General features: G+C 40.7%; 1 protein-coding gene across 3 annotated transcripts in view; it reads right to left on the reverse strand.

The window, feature by feature from the left end:
- The window catches only part of LIMA1 (LIM domain and actin binding 1), an 89,605-nt gene that overhangs the window by 21,631 nt on the left and 42,676 nt on the right, over positions 1-25,298 (reverse strand). For all 3 annotated transcript variants that reach the window (XM_079773723.1, XM_079773724.1, XM_079773725.1), the window contains exons 3-6: positions 24,740-24,785; positions 13,861-14,328; positions 2,829-2,913; positions 1,077-1,225 (exon numbers count right to left, since the gene is read on the reverse strand). In XM_079773723.1, the coding sequence (XP_079629849.1) occupies positions 1,077-1,225; positions 2,829-2,913; positions 13,861-14,328; positions 24,740-24,785 (748 nt within the window). The remainder of the gene's footprint in view (positions 1-1,076; positions 1,226-2,828; positions 2,914-13,860; positions 14,329-24,739; positions 24,786-25,298) is intronic.

The following is a 25,298-nucleotide window of genomic DNA, read 5'->3' on the forward strand; positions in this document are numbered from 1 at the left end:
CCCTCCCCTGCAGGCCTGGTCCCCCCAACTGCCCTCTCCTTCAGGCCTGGGTCCCCCCCAACTATCCTCCACTGCAGGCCTGGCCCCCCGTAACTTCCCTCCCCTGCAGGCCTGGTCCCCTCCAACTGCCCTCCCTTGCAGGCCTAGCCCCCCCCAACTGTCCTCCCCTGCTGGCCTGGCCACCCCTAACTGCCCTCCCTTGCAGGCCTGATCTCCCCCAATAGCCCTCCCCTGTAGGCCTGGGCCCCCCAACTGTCCTCCCCTGCAGACCTGGCCCCCCCAAATTGCCCTCCTCTGCAGGCCTGGGTCCCACCACCCCCAACTGCCCTCCCCTGCAGGCCTGGTCACTCCTAACTGCCCACAACTGCCATCTTGTGTCTTGGAGTGATGGTCAATTTGCATATTACTCTTTTATTAGATAGGATGTTGGAATAGGCAAGTCCATAAAGACAGAAAGTAAATTAGTGGCTGCTGGGGGAATTTGAAGTGACTGCACAGGCATAGAGTTTCTTTTTGGGATGATGGAAATGTTCTGGATTTAGACAGTGGGGATGGTTGCACAACTTTGTGAATATACTAAAAATTACTGAGTTATTATACTTTAAAATGGTGATTTTTATGTCATATGAATTATATATCAATACAAATTTGCAAAAAACCCCACCCATATTAATGTCAAATATATCTGATATTTTTCTCCACTATTTGCCCTTTCTTTAATCAAAAACAGAAACAAAAATAGATGTTTCTGTAAAAACTAATAAAATACCACTTCTTTAACAACAAGATTAAGCAGAAGAGACAGAAAAACTCTATGACATTACTGAATGGTAACATTATATAAAAAATGAGTGGGGTAGGAGTGAGGCCTAGGAAAGCAAAACAGGATAGAACATGGTAGGGATGGAAATAAAGCTAGGGTAGGATCTCTGTGAAAAGGGAATAGGGGCAGGTAGGATGAGGGAAGGAGCCAGGGCTCACAAGTCAGGGTCTGGTGACATTTCTAGTTCCTGTGCTTAGTGACCATTTGTTGGATTAAGGAATGAATGAATGAATGAATGATGCTGAACACATACGGTGTAGTTGGTGGAACTGCTTTGTTTGGACACAGCTGCCTGGTACTTGGCCATTCGATCCTTTATGGAGGTTTCTGACAGGCGCGGGATCTCCAGGTTTCGCCTAGTCTCACTTTTCTCCGAATTGAATGCAGAAGTTGACACTTGACCTGGAAGTATGCAAAAAGATGCTTTATTAGAAGATAAAATATGACTTTAGTGGTTTCAAGATTCTCAATTTGGGGCTATTGTAATGTAATGGAATCAATTTCTTCTATTTTCCCTTATATGCCCTTCAAAACATAATAATCCCAACCTTAAGGTGTTTTGTTACTACTGGTAGTACAGATAACCCATCTTTAAATACATTTATTATTATTATTATTGACTTTAGGGGGAAAGAAAGAGAAAGAGAGAAACACCAATTTGCTATTCCACTTTTATTTATACATTTGTTGGTTGATTCTTATATGTGCCCTGACTGGGGATCAAACCCCACAACCTTGGTGTATGGGGACAATGCTCTAACCAACTGAGCTATCTGGCCAGGGATCAGGATAACCAATTTTCATACTGCCCATCCATGAGAGCCCCTCAAGCCTCAAATGACCATGGAGCCAAAATTCTCTGTAGCACTTTCCTTGGAATCCTGCAAAGGTACCAGATATTTACCACAGGTTACCACTAACAAGGATGGATTAAAAATACAGAGAAGCTGTTTGTGGAGAGCAATGACATTTGGGAATGTCTTGTATTGATACCTTTGTAATTTAACCTAGTTATTAATTAGCAGGAAAGAAGCAAAGGGAAGGCCAAATATTATAGTCATTTGTACAGTTTTGCCAGGAAGCTGCAGTTTAAATGCATGCCCAGTCAAGTCTGGGCGATAAAGGAAAGGTTCTTGCCTGTCAGTCACACTTGGGAACAGATCATTGGCCAGAGTAGTGTAGCCACTGCAAGCCCGGGAAGACTTGAGGTACCTAAGCTCCTAAACAAAGGAGCTCACTGTCTTGGTTTACACTCCTTTTTAAAAAAAATATATTTTTATTGATTTCAGAGAGGAAAGGAGAGGGATAGAGAGATAGAAACATTAATGAGGGAAGCGTCATTGATCAGCTGCCTCCTGCATGCCCAACACTGGGGATCAAGCCCACAGCTTGGGCATGTGCCCCAACCAGGAATCTATGACCTCCTGCTTCACAGGGTCAACTTTTAGTCACTGCCCAGCCCTTGCTGGCCAGGCTTGGTTTGCACTCTTGCCTCTTGCTTGTTCATGTTTAACTCCTGCCTTGCGGGACTCTCACACTCCTGCATTCATCCACACTGTGGACTGATGCACTGCAACTAGCCTGATGCCAATCCCCACCCGATTCCACCATGGAAAGGAAACTTGGGACACTGGCTTTGCTTCTAGCTCTACTGAATCCCCAGCTGCACGTCTTCCATGACTGGATTAAGGGAAATGGAACTTTGGAAACCCAAGGATATAATTACATGCAAATAAAAGTCACTCATCCTCCCATGCAAGTCTCAGAAAATTCTTTTTCTCGATATCATAAGTACGCAGCACCCAATGGGGAAAGAGATACCTCACTCCCACTAGCACTGAAGAAAGACAATCCATGCATCTCTCCAATAACAGTATCTAACAGATAGGCTTCCATTTAATTTGTACCACTCTTCCTTCAAAAGCATTGGTGTTGGGGCCAAAAGATACTGTTTACTAATGAGTACTTCCCAGAGAACGTCATGCACATGGAACTCTCTGCTTACCTGGCCCTATTTCCAAATCATCCAGAGAATAGCTGTTTTCAGAGATCTTCTTTCCACCTGCACTTCGGCTTTGGGTCCGAAGAATCTGTTTGGAAAACAAAACCAAGCAATAAATTTTGATAGAAGATGGGAAATCTTGATGCAATGTTCAAAAAGGAGGACTGCAAATCTCCTTTATAAATAAAAATCCAGAAGAGATTCAATTTTATATTTGTTTTTATATTCCACAGAATATATTTTCCATATTATCAGTATCAAGCACTACATGTTCACAAGTGCCCAGGGAAAAATAAGTTCACTCTATCAAGGTTATGCTCTCTGCTAACGATCAGCACTTAACCAGCTTAACCAGAAAGCCTCGTAATTTAAACATCATTGAGGGGAATCTTCATGTTCCAGATGACAATGACATATGTCTCCAAAGTGCCAAGTCCTGACAGCAATATCTGCTGTTTCCCTTCCATGTCCTACCTTATCTCTGCTGCTGCTGCAGTAGATGGACTACTGATTACCTTTCTAACTGGTTCTTCTACCTTCCAATCAAGTCTCCATGATGCTGCCATTATCCCAAGTAATACAAAGCAATTATCCCCAAATATAATTTGTTACTCTCCTGTTTAAAATTCTTTTTAAAAAATATTTTTATTGATTTCAGAGAGGAAGGGAGGGAGGGAGAGAGAGAGAAACATCAGTGATGAGAGAGAAGTATGGATGGACTGCCTCCTGCACACCCTCTACCAGGGATCAAACCCACAACCAGGGCATGTGCCCCGACCGGGAATTGAACCGTGACCTCCTGGTTCATAGGTTGATACTCAACCACTGAGCCATGCCAGCCGGGCCTGTTTAAAATTCTTTAAGGATTCCCGATCACTCCTTGAATTAAATCTAAAGTGTTTAGTATGTCACAGAAGACCAGTTCTAGATCTGGCCCCTACCTACCCTCTCTGGGTATATCCTCTTCCTCACCCTTTATCCTCCATGCAAAGCAAACTACTGTGAGGTCCATGATATTGTAAATTAGTTCCCTCTACCTGGATTACTGTTGTATCCTTCTATTGTCTAGAAAATGCTTGTTCCTTCAAGACTCTGTAAACTAAGCAACTTTCCCTCTATGAAGTCTGTCCTACATAAATCTAAGTTGTTCTTCCTCTGTACCCAAAGTACTAGGTTACACTTCCATGACAATGCTTATCAAACTGCTCTGTGTTCCTCTACTGGACTGGAAGCTTATTGAGGGCAAGAGACTATTCCTTTTTTAAAAAATAGAAAAGTGAACGATACACATTTTTGTTTTTAGTAAAGTATTTTGTGATTCCTGTAAATCACTATATTTCTATCTCTCCTATCTAAGGTAGATCTCTAATTAAAATTACAAATTATAATTTTTAAGCCTGGAAAAGTGACTCAATAGAAAGGCACTTAGTCACAGAATGTTTCCATAGTACACAGCATGTCATGTTTATTCAGATTGTAATGAGGGCCTTCAACCACATCCTATCATTTACATCTCAAGATAACATGAAGTAGAAAAGATAACTGAAATCCAGTATAACAGATCAGACTTAGTACCCTTTTGAATTCAACATTAGTAAATAGCTATTAAACCTCTAAGTTCAATGGATTAATCAACTCAACAATAAAGTTTAAGACTGAACTATCACTTATTTTAATTTTTTTATTTAAAAGCTGCCTCCTGCACACCTCCTACTGGGGATGTGCCCACAACCAAGGTACATGCCCTTGACTGGAATCGAACCTGGGACCTTTCAGTCCCCAGGCTGACGCTCTATCCACTGAGCCAAACCAGTTAGGGCAACTATCACTTATTTTAAATGCCCCCACGTCCCCCAGTAAAAAAACATACCACTTCAGAAGTCAGAGCCAAGGATTGGTTTGCTTGTACCATACCAAAAAGAATATAGTTTCTTGCAAATTCAATATACAATTAATATAATTTATCTCAAATAAGCTTTGCTATTTACATTATTAGTTGAATCTTTTTTTAAAAAATAAAAATATTTTTATTGACCTCAGAGAAGAAGGGAGAGGGAGACGGAAACATCAATGATGAGACTCATTGATCTGCTGCCTCCTGCACACCCCCTACTGGGGACGAAGCCCGAAACCCAGGCAAGTGCCCTGACTGGGAATCAAACGGTGACATCCTGGTTCATAGGTCAACACTCAGCCACTGAGCCACACTGGTTGGGCTAGTTGAATCGATTTTATTTTTATTTTTATGAGTTTGTTTGAGCCAAAACAGATGACATATGCCTGAGAGCAAAATCTCAAATGCTCCCTGAATCTATTTTTAATAAAAATCAAGATAAGCTGTAGCAACTCTAACTTTGCCACATTATACTCAGGTCAGCTACATCATTAATCACATCCACGTAACTCATATGATGCAACCTACTGTTGCTACGGGAGCAGCCCCCAATCTGGAAATGAAGATCACTTGCCAAAGGGAAAAGATAAATTTGGCAGGATACTCTCCCATACATATTTTTTTCTGTTTTCAAAACATTTCTCATTTGCAGATAATTGAAGTAAAGGAAATTCCAAAGATTTATCCCAAATGCTGCTGCACTGTAAGATAATCACTATAAAAATTAGAATTTTCAGGGCTCAAAAAGAGAGAAAGCCTGAAAATACACTAAAAAACAAACTGAAAGTGAACAAGTTCTGCATTCTTAATACTAGAGCAATATTTCAAATACTTACATCCTGTCAAGGTAAAGTTTCAGTACAATTCAAAGAGTATGTGGCCCGGCTGGCGTGGTTGATCATTGACCTATGGACCAGGAAATCACGGTTTGATTCCTGGTCAAGGTACATACCCAGGTTGCAGACTCAGTTCCCAGTAGGGGATGTGCAGGAGGCAGCCGATCAATGGTTCTCTCTCATCATTAATGTTTCTATCTCTCTCTCCTTCTCCCTTTCTCTCTGAAATCAATAAAAATGTATTTTTTTTTTAAATCAAAGGGTATGTGTTACATTCGTAATTGCTGAGGGTTCAGTTTTCTGTCTGTACTTACAGTCATGTGGGAAAGCCCAGCACTGGTGTTACTGGGAGCAAGGCCATTTAGAACCAGTGCATATGCCATGCCAGGGCAGAGCGTTTCTTTGGTTTTAAATGCATAAAATTTCCAATCTTTGCTAGCTTTCCATTTAAAACTTTGGGTTAAATAAAGAGCCTTTAGGAAAAAGAAAAGACTTCTGGCTCATGAGATATCAATAATCTATATTACCTTTTTTCAAGTACTAAAAAAGTGACTGTGCAAAGCTATTTGGGCTTAGAGAAAAATAGAAATGTCTCTAGAAATCAAAGTTACACTGACACTGGTTCTGAGGAGGAATACAGATCTGAGACTGCTTTTAATAAGATCCCAGGTGAAGCACTAAGCATTTTCTAAATACCTTTTCACCTCCAAACCACTCAAATATCCAGAATAACAACTTCTCAAATGCATTTACTATGAATTTTATGACCCTCATTTTACAAGTGGTAATCTGAAGTACAGGAAGAAGGAGGGGTTTCCTCCAATATTTCTCAAGGAAGCAGAGGAACACAGAAAGAAAAAAACAGGAATTGTGATACTGAAACACTCTTCTGTAACATATTTTATCGCATTTCAGCCCTTTTTATTCAGATGTTTGAGGGAGCCTTCATCATCAAAATCTGTTAAGAAAAGACAAGACACTTTAAGACTCTTTGGAATTTCCTACAGCTTGACCTAACCCCACCCCACATGGCCTCCTTCCTGTCAGCTGACTGTAGTAACTCTATTTAAACATTCTCTGTGAATCCATAAACACATCAACGTGTACAAATAATAAATTAAGAGTTTGGGGCTTTTAGCCAGTGGTCCGTGAAATTTCTTTTCTCTGGAATTTTTTTTTTTTAAGAAATAAAATAAGTTAGGTCCCAAGTGTCAAGTAAAAAGCAGATTTCCTGTCCCTCCATCCTATTTTCAGAAGAAGTTCTCTTTAAAATTTGATTTTTCAACACCTTAATTTACTAAGAGGCTCCTACCTCTCTCAGCCACTTCCTTCAACCTTTCAACTTTGACCTTCTTGCAGACTCTCATCCCTCCAAAGTCAAGGGTGGAGGAAGGATAACTTTTAAGGAAAAATGAGACTTTGCTGAACTATGAATGGTTATCATAGGGTGTAGATAAAACCTGGCCTTAATTTCTCAAAGTACTGTGAGGTAAACATTGCCTTTTCCAAGGACCTTCTTAGAAAAAATAGACCTCATTTAAGTAAAACAACACATAGAGAAGGAGCACTCATCTCCAGTGCTGCGATGTCTCTCCTTTTTCTGTATTTCTAAGCATTCTACAAAAATTATGTGTTACTCTTACAATTAGAAAAAAAAAGAAAAGGAAGGAGAGGTAATACTTCATACCTATTTTTAAAACATCTTTATTGATTTGAGAGAGGAAAGGAGAGGGAGAGAAATATTGATCAGCTGCCTCAGCATGCACCCTGACCAGGACTGAACCCGAAACCTGCACATGTGCCCTGACTAGGATTCCCTGACTGGCGACCCTTGGGTACATGGGACAACACTCAACCAACACCAGCGAGGGCATTATTTCATATTTATTAAATTAATATCCTAATATATAAAAACCCAGGGTCCGTAACGACCAACTGAAGGCTCGACAGAACACCGGAAGTCAGTCCTGCAGTCAGTGCTGGGTTGCCATGGCGACCCAGCACTGACTGCTGAGGGGGCTGTGGATCAGGCCAGGAGAGAGGCCTGAAGAGAGAGGCAGGTTCTGATCCACAGCCTTCGTGGCAGCTGTTGATCAGCCGTTGCCTCTCTCTCTCTCTCTCTCTGGGCTTCGCCAGCAGCCACGCCTCTGTTTCTCTCCGGGCCTCCGAGGGGGCTGCTGATCAGCCCTGTCTCTCTGATCAGGCCCAAAGATAGGCCCGGAGACGCTGACTGGCATAGAAACCAACCAAACAGAACCAAATCTGGGTGAACTGTGAGGACCCAATGGCTGCCTAGGAGGTGGAGCTTTTGACGCTGACTGGCATAGAAACCAACCAATCAGAACCAGATTGGCCGGCAGGGGAGGGCAGTTGGGGGCGAGATCAGGCAGGCAGAGGCAGTTGGGGGTGAGATCAGGCCAGCAGGGGAGGGCAGTTAGGGGCAATCAGGTAGGCAGGCAGAGGCAGTTAGGGGCAATCAGGCAGGCAGGCAGAGGGGTTAGGGGCAATAGGCAGGCAGGCAGAAGCAATTAGTGGCGATCAGGCAGGCAGGCAGGTGAGCGGTTAGGAGCCAGCGGTCCCAGATTGTGAGAGGGATCAGGCCTAAACTGGCAGTCGGATATCCCCCAAGCGGTCCCCGATTGGAGAGGGTGCAGACTGGGCTGAGGGAACCCCCATTCGTGCACAAATTTTGTGCACTGGGTCACTAGTGAACAGATATAAATGGTAAAACCAATGCTGATGAGGTGCTGGATAATTGACTATGTCCTTAGATTGTGCTAGTGATGTTATAAAATAATATAGTCTTTGATAACAAGCTGAAAATATGTAAGAAGAATATTTAATGAATTTTAATTTTTGACCATGATAACATCCCAAATAACTAAAACAAAAGGTTTCTGCTAAGATGCTTAGAGCTTTTTTATTAGGCTAAAAAAGAACCTAATTACTGGGGAATGATTAAACAGTATAATGAAATACCATGTTGCCATAAAAGGATAACTACATGAACTAGGAAGATACACAGAAAGGTCTATATAAAAAAACAAACAACAAAAGATAAAGCATAAGCATACAAACAGTGAGTATACAGTGACTAAAACCATGTACAAACTAGTTATGCAATGATAAGGATATTATTGTGCACAACTGATGATGGTTACTCTTTTTTCCTGGTTTACTTGGCTTTTTCTTCTCCTTTCTGGCTTACTGTGTGTGTGTGTGTGTGTGTGTGAGAGAGAGAGAGAGAGAGAGAGAGAGAGAGAGAGAGAGAGAGAGAGAGAAGGAGAGAGAGAGAGAGAGAGAGAGAGAGAGAGAGAGAGAGAGAGAGAAATTGTTCAGATGACTATTTCATTTATATAAGAAAACCAAACCTCCCCAATCATAAGCTTCTAATTCAAGAATTTTAGTACAAATCTGCTGTATTATGACGTATTTCTTCTCTTCATTGCCCTCATGTTTTTTATTTAGTTAAGAGACTATAAAATGAGGGAAGAGAAATGATAGAGAGCTAAATTCTTTGAGAATACAGCTCTTGATGTTTTAATTTCCTTAGATTTCAAAATTGTATAAGGCCATGGCCAGTTGCTTTTATCCAATAAACAGTTATTATAATATTCATGAAGATAGTGTTATATGGTAGAAAGGATACTACACAATTTCAGTCCTTATTCTGATATTAATCAGCCACAGGACATTGGGTATATCAGTTAAGTCCTCTGACCTTGGCTGTTTCCATCTATAAAATATAGATTTTAATATCTTAACTGCTTCAGAGCAGTGAGCTGGATTACGAACATGATAGGGATTTCTCACACCTTGTAACTCATTGATAAGTCAGAAGGCTAGAGGAAATGACTAATACATTCATCTGGATGCACACCATGTTGTCTAATCCAGGATTGAGTCCAATAGCAAGAAGACAGAGGTGGTAAATATTTGGGAGGTAAATGATGTCCTTCTGACCCCTCCAAACTCTAATGTAGCCAACATTGCTTAGAGAATGTTCCAGTTTCCTGCTATTACTTTTCAACATGTTTTATTGTAATGAAAACCAGTTAGAAACCAGTTAAGTAGTTATTTGGCATGAAAGTAAGCAGAAAAGAGATGACTGGTCACCAGTTGGCACATCAAGGACAGCTATTTAGGGCAACAAACAGTGAAAAAGATCAGAATTCCTTGACTGGAACCTTTATACCTGGGTCCATTATCATCTTACCACAAAAGACCAAACAGTTACTCAATTACAAAGTAGGGATAAATAAAAATTATTTATACTAGTATGAGGTCTTTATGAGAAATTATACACTATATAGAGGTTATTCTTACTTACATTTGAAATCACAGAAGAAGCTATAAACTATTCAAGAGTGAATAATAATAAATCAGCAAAATTTAGTTTTAATAAGATATACAAGAAAGATGGCATTGATAGAAAAACAAGGATAATTCTTGTGTTTATTTAACAAAACCAATTATCTGTACTTAAGGCACTAACAATGTATCAAATGGAGATAGGATGCTGGGTAAATTTAAGATTTATAATTCTGATAAGCAAATTAAAGATATACTACCCTACACTAGGATGACCACCGTAATGTTTTTTTGTGTGTGTTTTTTTTTGACCACTGTAATGTTGACAGTTATTCAAATCCCTTTCCTCTCTAAGCCCATCTTAAAATTATGATTTAAAAATATGCAAATGATACTGATTATGAACATCCTCAAAACTGTATTCTTGGAATTTAATTCCAACTAATTTACTTGAGATATTAAGAAAGCAGAAGAAAAAATCTTATTAATATGACATTAAGTAGATAAGGGAACACACGCAATTATTAACTCTGAAAGGAGAAGATAAAATGTTATGGGTAATTTTATAACAATGTAGAGGTTCCCTATAGACACCTACCCATTCTTCAAGAAGGCAAATATAAAATGTGTCTTTGATGTAGATTATAGATTCGTTGGTTATAGATAAAATAGCTGATGACCACATATCAGACTTTAGCTTACTTTCCTTATTTTCTCAAGGGCTTGCTCCACTACACCAACACATACACACTGGTATGTACCAGTGTTATATAAAGCTACACAAAATACTAGGCGTCACTTCCAGGAACTTATAAGAAGGAAAACCACAAAAATTTTGGACTGTTTGAAGAAGGACAGTTGTTCTCTCATATTAACAAGTGAAGTTTTGTTGGTGTTTTGATGGTAGACATTCATATAATGATCTTGATAATAAGAGGAACAGAAATTCTACGGGAAATTCACGGGTTTAGAAGTCTAAGGGGAGAGAAGTAGCAAAGAAGTGAAAAGGGGATGGGACAAGGGAAACTTCCATTTTTATTTCAGTTATTCCTGTTTTAGCCAATGTACTATTTTACCTTTGTAATCTAAAACAAGTTAATACAACTAAAATATGACTAACTAGAAGAACTAAAATATACCATGAAGCCCTGGTCAGGTAGCTCTGTTGGTTATGTTGTAGGCAGACAAACACGAGCAGAGCAAGGACAATGGGCCACGTACAGAAGATCACCGGGGTGGAAAGCCCCAGGTGGCTAGCAATGCACAATCAATTGTAGGGTGGGACCTTGCCCCCAGGATGACTTTACTTCCTCAAGCATATCACAGGTCATGAGGTTTGGACCCCCTGACCTTTCCTACCGAGAGATAACATTTAGGCCTCAGTTGTATTTCAGCTCCAGGCCCAGATAAGTAACAAAACCAGCCAAGGCTGACCTCAGGACCAGCTGCATGGAATAATGACCCCCTGGTGCCAGCCAGTCAACCAGTGGAGACCACAATCCTGAATGAAACCACCTGGAAATGTTCTATTAAGATCTTCCCCTGGGACCTCCCCTAAAATCTCCACCCTTAAAACACTTAGGAGGGAGGACCCAGTGCCACCCTCCCCCCACCCTCCACGTTTCAATTAGCTTCCTCAGCCCCAAGCTCCAAAGGCCCTCCCTTTACCTCTAGAACCTGTTTCCTAACCCTCTTTCTCATAGGAATTACCTTTTCTACTTCTGTAATTTACCCAATAAGTGTTCTCTTATAGTTTGGGTCTTGCTATGAGTTCTTTCCTAGCCAGAACCCAAGTACCGAGGTTGCTGAACCCAGGTTTGGTCTGACCCCACTGGTCAGACACCTGGTGCCTTTCCTGCCACCTACAACAGAGCATCTTCCAGATACACCAAGGTTTTCAGTTCGATCCCTGGTCAGGGCACATGTAAGAAAATCATGGAATGCATGAATAAGTGGAACAACAAATTAATTAAATGGATTATAGCCTTATCCTTATTAAAGCTGAAATTATGTTAACAATAACCATAACCTAGTTTCAAACTGATTATTCCTTAGCCTAAAGGAGACGAAATTTTAACAGTTTTACTGAAATATTAAGACAAAACTTTTAAAAGTAATCTATACTGTTTCCAACATGGATAATGCTACTTATTTAGAAACAGCTAATAAAACCACGGGCTGCTGTGTATTACACTCCCTAAGCAGTCCATTAAGTGACAAATGACTATTTCAGAAGTTTAAAAAGGCACTTTAAAAAGTCTAATCTTAGGACAACCATCACCCCACCCCCAATCTTCCTAGACCGTTAGCTGCTCAGTGCCTATGAAATTGGGTTGGGGACTCACAATTCTTTATATAAGGAATTTTTTCTCCACTCTGACCAGCCACAAAGAGACAGGCTTGTTCTGACCCATCTCTCAGCAGGCACTTATGAGAAAAAAGTCTCTCACCAGATCCTTACACATAATCAGCATTTTTGTTTGCTGCAATCCCAGTCATTTCCCACCTTAGGCCAGTTTTGACATGCAGCAGCCTTTTGCACTGAACCTACATTGTGTGTGCTGGCATGACATCAGCTGTTCTGCCCCTTAGCAGGGTCTGTGAGGAGGAGACTTACAATGGCGCTTTGAGTCACAACAAAGCCCCTTCCTCTCTATTTAGGATTTCTGACATTTTTTTCCCTTCCATTTAAAATTCTTTTTCCCATTTAAATTTTAAAAATTTTTTATTAAGACCATAAAGAAGAAAGAGGGAGTTGGCAGGCCTAGAGGACTAAAAGTTGGGAAGGATGAGAGTTTAAGAAAAGTTGTAAAACTGCTTTGTGGTTACATCTCTTGCCAACTGGTTTCAGTGTTAAAATGGAGCTAAAACTCATTTACAGAGCAGGGTTCTAGGTTTGAAAACCTTTAAAAATTCTTTCTACATTCTCAAATAGATGAGCCCTAAACACTCAAGAATGTTTCTAGGCAGGAAAGCTCCAGGAACTGTAAGTTATGGGAAGGAATTGACTAAGTCACCCCATATATAATTGAGGATTAGGATAGTTATCTAATTTTTATCTCAGAAAGAATGCTTCATACCATTACTTCACAAATATAGGGATTTGGGCCAACTATTTAGCTTAAAAAAATTCAGCTTTCCCATCTAGATGGAATCTAAAGTAAATGATGGCTTTGCTACCCATCATATCTGTTTATTTCATTATAATGACTGTTATAACAAACCATCCTCATGTACAAAGCCAGATATGCAGGAAAGTATGAGAAAACTGGAAAAATTTACCAGTTCTGCAGCCCCTGGATTGTGTTATAAGTCACCAGCATATGTAACTCATTTTCTAGTTAAGTAATTCCCTCTGGGGACCTGGTCTGCAATCCACACGAAGGATCAAATTTCATTAACAGTTGTAGGAAAATGCAACCCTGTGCATTTGCAAGTCAAAAATCCTGAAGGCTACAGTTAGTCTGGCTATCTTCATTGATTTTTCCTGGGAGAGGATTTTAGCTGATAGAAAACATTTGTTGGAAGGCACAGATGAGGAAGTTGAGAAGAGGAGAAAGGATTCAGCTAGCAGAGACAACTAAGCCTCAGTCTTAACGTTAAAATCTGGCCCTAACACTCAGCCTGCAGCTGTGTCCAAGAGAACGCTTCAGCAGTAATTCCACCCCCCAAACCGACAAATGACAAAAGACACAGGAAGACAAATTAAAAGGGCAAGCGTACAAAAACACAAAATCACATTGGCATCAAACTCTCTTCATTTCTAGACATCAACCTGAAGCCCTGTGTGAGCTTGATTTCACATGAAATTGGGTTGGGACCTCACAAATCTTACCATCTATGCAAATAATTCCGAGATTTTTAATTAACTCACTGAACTTGATTCAAGACATACAGACCACATGCTCCACACTATTCAAACTGTCTGGATTAGAAAACCAGCTTTGTTTATGTGAAATGATTGTATCAAGTTTTAAATGCTCCCAGTCCTTACCTTGGTTTGAGATGGTTCGCCTTTCTCAAACATCATCTTAAGCCTGTTCAGTGGAACATTATATTTCTCTATTTTGTTTGTAGCTTCTGTATTTTCACTGATTTCGGGCTTTCCTACTTCATGCCTGGATTCTCCTACTAGACAGTTTTCCATTTTGTTCTTTTCTGTTGAGTGGTCTTTTAGAGGTTCACTGTCCCCAATGCGGGGATACGGATCCTGAATATGGGCGTCAGCAGGTGATCCACGTCTAGGTCTGGGATGGACCTGTTCCCCTCGGTTAGCTTCGGCCCCAGAGGCAGAGCTGCTCACCACTTCAGCAGGAGGATGGTCGTCTCTGTGTCTGACCTCAGTGCTGCTGTTTCGCAGAGAGTCTGTGTGAGACTCAGCTCCCAGCACTGGGTTCTCCCACTTCTTCTTTAACGCAGTCAGGATTCCCCTCCTAAAGTGCTGGGGGAGATTTTCGGTGTTCTAGAAGAACAAGAAGTAAGTGCCAGTTATAACTTGCCTGCTGAAACAATCAAACATGATGTTCTTTGTAAAATGAAAGTTAAAACTCCAAGCTGCCCCAGGTCCACTGGCGTTTCAGACAGCTGTGAACAGTTACAGCCCTGCCACATGGAGAAAAAGCATCCACCCAGGAGAGGGAGAGGGGAAGAGAGAAAAAGTCAGGAGCTGAAGCAGGAAGTGATAAAACAGGATAGCCTTATAAGGACAAAATGAGGAGAAAGGAGAGCCCAGATCTAATGACAGTTACATTGGAGACAAGAGATTTTTTTATCCAAAGATCAATGGGGGAATGAGAAAGAAAAAGCAAACACCAGGTACTTTAAACCCTGTAAATATGCATTAATAAAAGTTCATCATTACATGCCACAAAATTATATGGTATATCCTGCTTTTAAAAAAATTATTTTTTTTAAAAAAAGGCAATATAGCTGAAACTACAGAATACATTAATTGTGGAGAGTAGCATCAAGGATTGCTACTATTTGTAGAAGTTTAAAGAAGTCACCAGGTTTTTACATGTATTTGCATAAACAATATTTCATTATATCTGACAATTTACATGCATAGAAACAGTCAAAATGGCTCTCAATTAGATTTTTACGTAAAAATCTAATTTTTTTTCCTGCTCTTCTCTACATGTTTGTCCATGTGTAAATTTTCAGTTATCAGAAAAGTCACTATTTTAGAGACCCTTTGGCTGAGAAATATCCAGGCTTCATATGAAAGCACCGACACCTACTCTCTTGATTGAAGGGCAGATATTTAAATATCTCAGAAGAGCTCACTTTCACCTGGGTCAAAATGGAATTAATTTCAAAATGTAAGACAGATAGAAAACAACCTGGAAACTGTCAATGTTGTTCCACAATAACAGAGGAAACATGTTTGTTTAAATAAAATTCAGCGTTGCATATTCTGAAAGTACTCCTAAATAGAGCAGCACCACCTTCCCAACAAACCACAAATTCCAATACTACCTTCTTGCCCTCCATTCCTGTAGTCTGTGACTCACCCGTCTTTCAATTGAGAAAGAAAAGGCAAACCACCTAGTAGTGAACGACTTCAGGGGAATTAAACAGGATTAGCAGCTATATTGGGAATTAAGATTCCCTATTCCTCTTCTGAACACACGCTGAGAGCCACTTCATCAAGTAGCTACAAGGCTTGAAAACAAGTTACAGGACAGCCTGAGGGGGAAATTTGGGGGGGGGGGGTGCAACGGGGTCAATAGTGGAAAAGGGGACATATGTAATACTTTTAATAAAGATTTTTTTTTTAAAGTTACAGAACAACTGCTTGATTTTAGTGTTAAAACTTAGCTGACAAGATTCACTGGGGGAAACATGTATGGATCAGAGATATAAGCAGCATGAAAAGTTTTCTTGTTGGGAAAGAGAGAATTAAAAAAAAAACACAAACAGCTCTGGAAGCTGGTGCTACCTTAACTGCCAGCGGCACTCTTGGCTCTGTGTACCTCCTGCCACACAATGGATGAGTCATCTTGGTCTCCAACTTTACCTGCCTTGCCCTTGCCCTGCCCAGACAGGAGCCCTGAGAATCAAAGTGGCATTCTGCCTCAGTAACTGGACACTACCTTTCTCAGAGACAAATCATGTGATCGATGTATATTTAATAACGTGGAAAGATGCTTTTGAGTGGAAAAAGGCAAATTATGAGACAGCATGATTCCGTTTTGTAATACACATGTATTTTTATAAATCTAAGCATAGAAAAGTATTCTAGAAGAAAAAACATCAGGAAATTAATGGGTTACCCTTGAATCATGGATTATGGGCATTTGTATTTTCTCTTTATTTATTTATTTTTTTTATTGAGGTATTATATGTGTACATATCTTACCATTCCCCCCCCACCCCACACCCATACATGCCCTCACCCCCCAAAGTTTTGCGTCCATTGTTTATGCTTATATGCATGCATACAAGTCCTTAATTTGATTTATCTCCCCCACCTCTCCCTAACTTTCCCCCTGTAATTTGAAAGTCTGTTTGTTGCTTTACTGTCTCTGTATCTATCTTTTTGTTCATCAGTTTATAATGTATTTTCTCTTTATAATAAATATGTACTCATTGTGTAATAAAATGAATATAAAAATAAAATTAGACATCTTCATGTCACAAAAAAGTTTCTACAGAATATGAAATAATTTTGATGTTACTGTAAGCAGCTTGAAAATTGTCATTTCTACTTCACTCGTGGTGACTGGGAAGAGAGGGATGTGTGATAGAATACCAGCAGTGTCCCAAACAAGGGCCTGGGTGGAGAACATCCCTATGGGGCATTTTAAGGAGGAGCAAATGTGCTCATTTATTAAAAGGAGCACTTAGGGATACAAGTTCATAAGTGCTGGAGTGGAGATAAAAAGGGGAAGGGCAGGGCTGTGTGGTCTGACAGCATTAAAGGCCCCACACCCTTAAGTCATTCCTGGCAGCACTTCCAGGTCATGCTAGGTGTCCAGGTCTTTAGGACCCGGGGGGGCGGAGGGGGGGGGAAGCACAGATGGGGAAGGAGCAGAGCCTACAGTCTTTCTGGGGAAGAAAGAGATTCAAGAAAGTACAGAACAAAAAGGAGAGCTAAAAGCAGGTTGGTCAGCACAGTGAATAGAGTATTGGACTGAGATAGTCCAGGTTATCATTGGATAATAGATTATGGGTCACTTATATTTCCTTCTCTTTCTCTTTATTTCCTACAATAAATATGTATTACTTGTATAATACAGCTCCACCCAACCAAGTGACCTTGGGCAAGTTTCTTAATTTCTGGAAACTACCATCCAGGGCTATTGTGGAGAATAAATGAGGATATATTAAGCATGTAATGTAGCATTTGACATAAATAGGCACCCAGTAAGTGGTAATTATTATTAGATGGATGATCCTCTCTACCCCTTAAGCCATATCTCGCAATGGTGATCATCCGCAGAACCCAGTCATCTCCCAAATCCTGAAGTTGAGTTAAAGTCTCTTACTGTTCTTTCTACTTTCTCTATAGTCTCTACTGTTCTACACTGTAGGTGTGGGGACACAAAATAAGGTAAGATTCTAGTTGATGTCATTTGTATGGAGGTTTTAACTTTTTCCCAACTATTTTCTTAGATTAAGGCAGTGGGAAGTCAAGGATGCTGCAAGTTTTCAAGGGCCCTTGGTTGCTACATAGCCTCTTTTTTCAAAGTGACATCTAGCACACTGTTCATTCTACCGAGCAAGGCTGAGAATTTTGGCAGATCTGCCTCTAGACCATAATTGGCTGCCTGAATCCAGATCAGGAACACCAAGGAGATGCAACACAATGTCCTTTCTGTAGGAGCATCTGACTTGGAATTAGGGTGAGTCCTTGCTCTGTCACTCTGAGATGTATGACCCTGAATAAGTCCCTTCCTCTCTTTGGGTCTCAGTTATCTCACCTGTAAAATGAAGAGGCTGAGTCAAATGAGCTTTAATGTTGAAATCGACATGGGAATGTTCATATTAAAAGCAGGCCCGCCGGCATGGCTCAGTGGTTGAGTGTCAACCTATGAACCAGGAGGTTACAGTTTGATTCCCAATTAGGGCACATGCCTGTGTTGCATGCTTGATCCTTGGGAGGGGGAGTGAGGGGGGGAGGGAGGGAGGGAGCTTATCAATGATTCTCTCTCATCATTGATGTTTCTATCCTCCATCTCTCTCCCTTATTCTTTGAAACCAACACAATATGTTTTTAAAAAAGGAGGAGCCGAAACCGGTTTGGCTCAGTGGATAGAGCGTCGGCCTGCGGACTCAAGGGTCCCAGGTTCGATTCTGGTCAAGGGCATGTACCTTGGTTGCGGGCACATCCCCAGTAGGGGGTGTGCAGGAAGCAGCTGATTGATGTTTCTCTCTCATCAATGTTTCTAGCTCTCTATCCCTCTCTCTTCCTCTCTGTAAAAAATCAATAAAATATATTAAAAAAAAAAAAAAAAAAAGGAGGAGGATGTTTGGTAGGATACAGCAGTGGGATTAGAAACATGGACTACCTGGATGTACAGCCTCCAAGGAAGGGAAGAAATTCCTAGGCCAATGGTCGACAAACTCATTAGTCAACAGAGCCAAATATCAACAGTACAACGATTGAAATTTCTTTTGAGAGCCAAATTTTTTAAACTTAAACTTCTTCTAACGCCACTTCTTCAAAATAGACTCGCCCAGGCCGTGGTATTTTGTGGAAGAGTCACACTCAAGGGGCCAAAGAGCTGCATGTGGCTCGAGGGCTGCAGTTTGCCGACCACGGTCCTAGACTGAGAGCTGCTCAGAAAAGTGACAGCCAGTCATTTTGGAGATGAATGCCCAGGCAGCACAGATTTCAGGAAATGGCATATTCCATGCTTGAAGGGAACCTGGAAATGTAACTGGTGGTGGTATTAATGGTTTGTGTTTCTGGGTCCTAGGAATAAGTGGGAGAGGAAGAGAAAATGAGGAGTAACTTTTTGGAAAGTTAGGTTATCCCACTATTTGCTAAAGGAACAAATTTACCTACTTGTTCCCTAATGTTTCTCTAACTTGCTTTCCATGGTAGAATGTTTAAGTATTCTTTTACCTGGTCAGTCACTTGTATAAATTTATATGGACACTTCTTGTTCTTCAGGAGACAGTTCAGACTTCTTACAAGTCTGGTGGATCTTAAAAACAACCCTCTGTCATTAGTGGAAAAACTGGTAAGCTCTAATAAGTCTGTAGTTAATAGTGTTGCACCAATGTTAATTTCTTAATTTTTGATAAGTGTACCATAGTTATGTAAGATGTTACCATTAGGGGAAGCTAGGTGGGTGGAGGTATATAGGAACTCTCTGTACTATCTTAGTAACTCTACTGTAGGTTCATTATTATTTCAAAATAACAAGTTTGTTTAGAAAATACAGCAACCCTCCCTCAACTTTATGTCTTCCTCTAGTTATTGCTTCTCTTGCATTTCAGAGTTAAGTGTCTTGTAGCTGCTATTTCCACTTGATCCCTTTCCAGTCACTCTAATTCGACTACCAAAATATTTCTGAAGTAGCACTAATCAAGATCACAAATTACCTCTTTAAAATTTCCATTTTGTTATTTTATTTTTAACATTATTTTTATCAATTACAAAAGTAATAAAAAAAACTTATTGGGAGTAAAAAGTCACAATCAATATAGGAATGTATACATACATGTCTTGTATATATGCTATAATTTTCTCAATTTGACACCCCCATCCCTCCCATCCAAGATATCCACTGCCAACATTTTGGTGTATATACTCTCAATTTCCCCTTATTTTTATAAACTATATTTATTTTATAAAATCATACTATACTTATTGTTCTGTACCTTGCTTTAATCATTTAATGTACTTTTGATATCTGTCCATGTCAGTACATGAAATCTTACCCATATAATACTATATATAATATACAACACAATATACTACTGAATGTATGTACCATAATTTATCATTCCTTTGAGAATATCTCAATTATTTCAAAGTTTTCAGTATTATAAAAAATCCTGCAATATGTATCTTTTAAGTTTATTTCCTTTTTCTTGTGATTTTTTTTTTGGGGTGATAATTTCTGGAAGTAGAAATGCTGGATCAATGGGTATGAAATATATTTCATATTTTAATAGGGATTGCCTGACTTCTCACTAACAGTGTATGAGTTCATACTTCTTCACATACTGAATATTATCCATTTGAAAGTCTGCCAACTATTTACATTACAATTTATAGTTCATGAATAGTTTAAATTTCTTTGATTATCAGTGAGGCTAAGCATTTTTCATGTATATTGTTTCTTCTTTTTTTCATTTATTGTTTCTTCTTTAATTACTTGTTGACATCCTTTTACCTCAATTGTCAAGTGCAATGATCACTTCTGCTTTATTTTATTTGATCTCTCTACAGCATTTTAGATTACTGATTACTGCCAGCTTTGAAAATTACTTCCTTCCATGGTGTATGTAATACCCCCATTTCCTAGATTTCTTCCCATTTTTCTGACCACTTCTCAATTTTCTTTATAGTTTTCTCTTCCCCTGTTCCTCTCTTCTATGGTGGGGTCCCTTGAGGCTCTGTCTTATGTCCTCTTCTTTGCTCACTGTACATATTCTCTATAGATGATCTGGTTTCAGCCCCCTGCTATCTGTTGATGACTCATAACCCATAAGTCTAGCCAGATATCTCTCCTTACCTATTAATTCTCCTGGAAATCCCACAGGCACCTTACACTCATCCTTATCTAAGGCTGAAGTCTCCCTTCTCTTCCCTTCATTCCTCACACTTTAATATTCTCCCCCCCCCCCGCTTTTTTTTTTAACTCTTTTTAAACAATATATATTTTTATTGACTTTAGATAGAGAGGAGAGGAGAGGGAGTGAGAGAGAGAGAAACATTGATGTGTGAGAGAAATATCGATTGGTTGTCTCCTGCACACACCTTGACAGGGATTGAACCCACAACCTGGGCATGTGCCCTGACGAGGTATTGAACCAGCGACCTTTCGGTGTACAGGATGATGCTCAGCCAACTGAGCCACACTGGCCTGGACTAATCTGTGTTTTTTTTCCCCCTGAATTCTCTATCTTGGTGAATGTGACAATTATCTTTTCAACTGTCAAAGATGCCTGTTCTCTTATACCTCCACGCTGTGCATGTGCTGCTCCCTCTGCCACTCCCTCACCCTGCTTTTAAAGCTAATTCCTGTTGTCCTTCGGGCTCAAGCAGGCACCACTGCTGGGAAGCATTCCTTGACATGGCACAGCCCAGGTTATAAATCTTCCCTAAATTAAAACACAGCACCTTGAGTGTTTCTTTAATATGGTACTTATCACACTGGGACTATAAATTCTATTTTCAAAACTCTGAACAGTCCCATGAAGGCAGGGAGCATATCTTATTCCTCCATAAATTTATGCTCCATAATTGTTTTCTTACACTCGTGGTGTCAACTTCTGTTGAACCTAGTCCAATCAGGCCTTCATCCCACTCCCAAACAGCACATGATGACCAATGATCTTCATGTTGCCAAATCCAACCATCAATTGTCAGCCTGTGTGTTTAACTCTGTTGAGAACTCTCCTTTTAGAAACACTTTATTCACTTGACTCCTGACATTCTCTTGTTTCACTGCTATTTCACCAGTTGCTCTCCTTCAGTTTCCTTTGCTGGTTCTTCCTTATCTCTCCAACCATTAAACACCAACGTACCCTTCAGCTCAGTCCTCAGAACTTCCCTCTAGCTACACTCCCTCCCTAGGTAATCTCATGCATCTCATGCATCTTTAAATACCACTGACATGTTGATATATATTTCTTCTCATCTCCAGCCCAGATCTCTTCCAATTCTAAATTTGCACATTCAAGTTCCTATTTGACATCTCCATTGAGATATCTTACTAAAAATTTTTATATTTAATAAGTCCAAAGCTGAGCTTCTAATATTTCTCCTACTCTAAACCTGCTTTTACTATGGTCTTCCTCATCGCAATTAATGGCATTTTCCCAGGTGTTTGGTCCAAAAACATTGTTGCCACTCTTGATTCTTCTTTTTCTCTTTACCTTCGGTATAAATCCTGACCACTTCTCATCACCTATGTGGCTACTACTCCAGTCCAATCCATTATCATATCTTTCCTAAATCACTACAATCCTATATAATAAAAGCCTAATATGCAAATCGATCGAACGGCAGAATGACCGGCGAAACGACTGGTCGCTATGATGCACAATGACCACCAGGGTGCAGACTTTCAATGCAGGAGCTGCCCCCAGCCTACAGGCCCCAGGCCAGCCAAGTGGGTGCCAGCAGGGGGCCCCCCAATTGCTGAGGTAACTGGCAGCGGTGGGGGGAGGGGCCAGTGAGTGGGCAGTGCCAGGCCAGCCAAGACAAGTGCCAGTGGGGACCCCCCGATTGCCCCACCAGTCACCCCACAGATGGGCTCTGATCGCCAGCCAGGCCTAGGGATCTTACCCATGCATGAATTTTGTGCACCGGGCCTCTAGTCTATATATATAAAAGGCTTATGTGCAAAGTGTCCCCTTGGGAGTTTGACCGGGAGACCAGGAGTTCGATCACTTGCTATGATGTGCGTTGACCACCAGGGGGCAGCGCAGAATGAAGAAAGGCCCTGGCTGGCAGCTGGAAGGCCCTTTTCGGCCCTGATCGCCAGCCAGGCTTAGGGACCCTACCTGTGCACAAATTTTGTGCACCAGGCTTCTAGTTGTCTTATAATTGGTTTCCATACTTCTGCCATTGTAGCTCTAGTCTCTCCTCTTTTTAAAATTTAAACCAGATCACATCACTCCTTTGCACACAAACACTCCATCAGGGTTAAAGTCTAAATCCTCAGCTAGGCCTGTGTGGGTCAGTGGCTGAGCATCAACATATGAACCAGGAGGTCACAGTTTGATTCCCCACCAGGGTACATGCCTGGGTTGTGGGCTCAATACCCAGTGTGGAGCATGCAGGAGGAAGCCAATCAATGATTCTCTCATCATTGATGTTCTGGTACCTCTCTCCCTCTCCCTTCCTCTCTGAAATAAATAAAAATATTTTTTTAAAAGAAAAAGAAAGTCTAGGTCCTCACAATGGCCCTATATTGCCTTGCTTTCCCTATTACCCAAGCATACGAAGAATGTTTCTGCCTCAGAGCATTTGTATGTGCTCTTATCTTTTGCCTGAATCATTCTTCTCCTGGCTCAAATCTTCAGATTTCTGCTCAAATGTCTCCTTATCAGAACCTTTCCTTGACCTCTCTACACTCTATCTCTCTTAGCTGCTACATGTGTTTCATAGCTCTAATCATCAACTGACACAATATCTTTACTTGTCTGTCTCTCACTAGAATGTAAATTAAACCCCTTTGTGGCAGGGAGGTAGTCTGTATGAATGCCTAAAACAGGGCTTGGCTCACAGTAGGTGCTCTTTGAATATTTGCTAAATGAATAGTAAAAGGAAAGAAGGAAGGATAGAGAATGGGGGGAAATAGCAGGCAAGGGGGAGAGAAGGAATAAAGAAAAGAAACCAGCATTTGAGCCTAGCTGGTGTGGCTCAGTGGTTGAGCATCAACCTAGGAACCAGCAGGTCACAGTTGGATTTCCGGTTGGGAGCTGGGCCCCCAGTGGGGACATGCAGGAGGAAGCTGATTGGTGATTCTCTCTCATCATTGATGTTTCCATCTCTCTCTCCCTCTCCCTTACTCTCTGAAATCAATAAAACAATAAATAAAACAATAAATACATAAATAAAAAGATTTTTAAAAAACTAGCATCTAAGTGAAATGATGGTAGCTTTTTCTTACAAAGCACCTGAGGAGATCCAATTTTTATTTTTTTTATTTTATTGATTTCAGGGGGAGAGAAGGAATAAAGAAAAGAAACCAGCATTAGTCAATGTGAGAGAATCATTGATTGGCTGCCTCTTGCACGCCCCCTACTGGGGATCAAGCCCACAACCCAGGCATGTGCCCTTGGCCAGATTCGAACCTGGGACCTTTCAGTCTGCAGGCTAACGCTCTACCCATTGAGCCAAACCAGCTAGGGCCAATTTTTGAATTACAGGAAAATTAAGCTAAGGACCCATTTAGCATTCTCTCCCCCCGGCCCCTTTTAGAGAGAACAAATTGACAGGGGCATGTTATATACTAATTTAAATAGGTTAGGTACTGAAAACTGCCAGGAGGATATTTTCATAATGCCAGCCAAATTAAAGAATTCTTGTCCAAATACATGAGGTGTCCGCCCCCCCCCCCCCACACACACACACACACACCCCTGCAATAAGATTAAATGAGTAAAATTTCAAAAGAAATACACCATACAGCCCAGCTGGAAAGTGAGCTGGCAGGGAGAGTAGAGAATGGTTACGAGCAGAGAGCTTGGTCTGAGGCATTAAGCCTTTGATGGATCCTGCAGCTAAGAAACTTGCTAACTAGACTGGGTCAAGAAGTTTGTTTCAAACGAACCCAGAGGAGGGACAATAGCTGCACAGCTGCTACCACTTAAATGCAGAGATACAGAAATTCTGGTGGTTTGATTTGGAAAAAAGGATGGCAGCCTAGGAAGCCTTGTATCCTAACTTGAGCAGAAGTAATAAGCCATTTTAGTGACCTCAGGCAAAGCACTTGGCCTTCTGTCCTCCTCTCAACTCAGGAAAGAAAAAGTGGTTCCAAAGGAGTACATCTGTGAAAAAATGATTCCCTCCACCTAAGCCCAAGTTCTCCTGAGCAAATGGCTCGCAATTCAGACCAGCTGGCACAAGCGCCTGGCTCAGCTGACATTGGAGCCCAAGCCCCACAGAGGCTGCAGGTGGCTGGGCCACACAGGCTCTGCTCCTGAGGCCTCACATGCCCCGGGCCCTTCTGAGTACTTACATTTCTCCTCTTTTCCGCATTTGCTTCTTCAGCAGCTTTCTGGTACCTTCAGAGAAGGGGAGAAAAAAAGAGAATGTCCTCAGATTAAACTTATATTTTTACTATTTCAATCTTTAAGAAAATGACTTTTGCAAACTGTGTCTGACAGCAACTGAGCTTTAACAACTCTATCAGAAGAAGCAGAGATTCAGAGTAGCCCTCACTTCCTGCTGTTCCTGTCATCTGCTCTGATATAACATACCCAAGTTGATGAGGCCAATGCTGGAAACAACTGGGTAGAGCAGAAAGTACCCGCAAAGTCTGGGGGTGTTAGTCCCAGTCTCATCACTTATTAATTATGATATCTGGCAAGTCACTTAACCGCTCTAAGCCTCAGTTTTCTTATCTAGAAAATGGTTTTATATAGCTACTTTCAGGGTTGCAGGGAGACTGAATGAGATCACGTGTGTAAAACTGCCTTGGGATTAGTCAAAGGATACGGCATTGCATTAATACTAGGATGTACATTTCCCCCACATTAATGCATGTATATTTACACATATATAAGCATATACACCAT

The sequence above is a fragment of the Cnephaeus nilssonii genome (assembly GCF_951640355.1).
Source record: "Cnephaeus nilssonii genome assembly, chromosome: 6".
Classification (NCBI taxonomy): Eukaryota; Metazoa; Chordata; class Mammalia; order Chiroptera; family Vespertilionidae; genus Cnephaeus; species Cnephaeus nilssonii.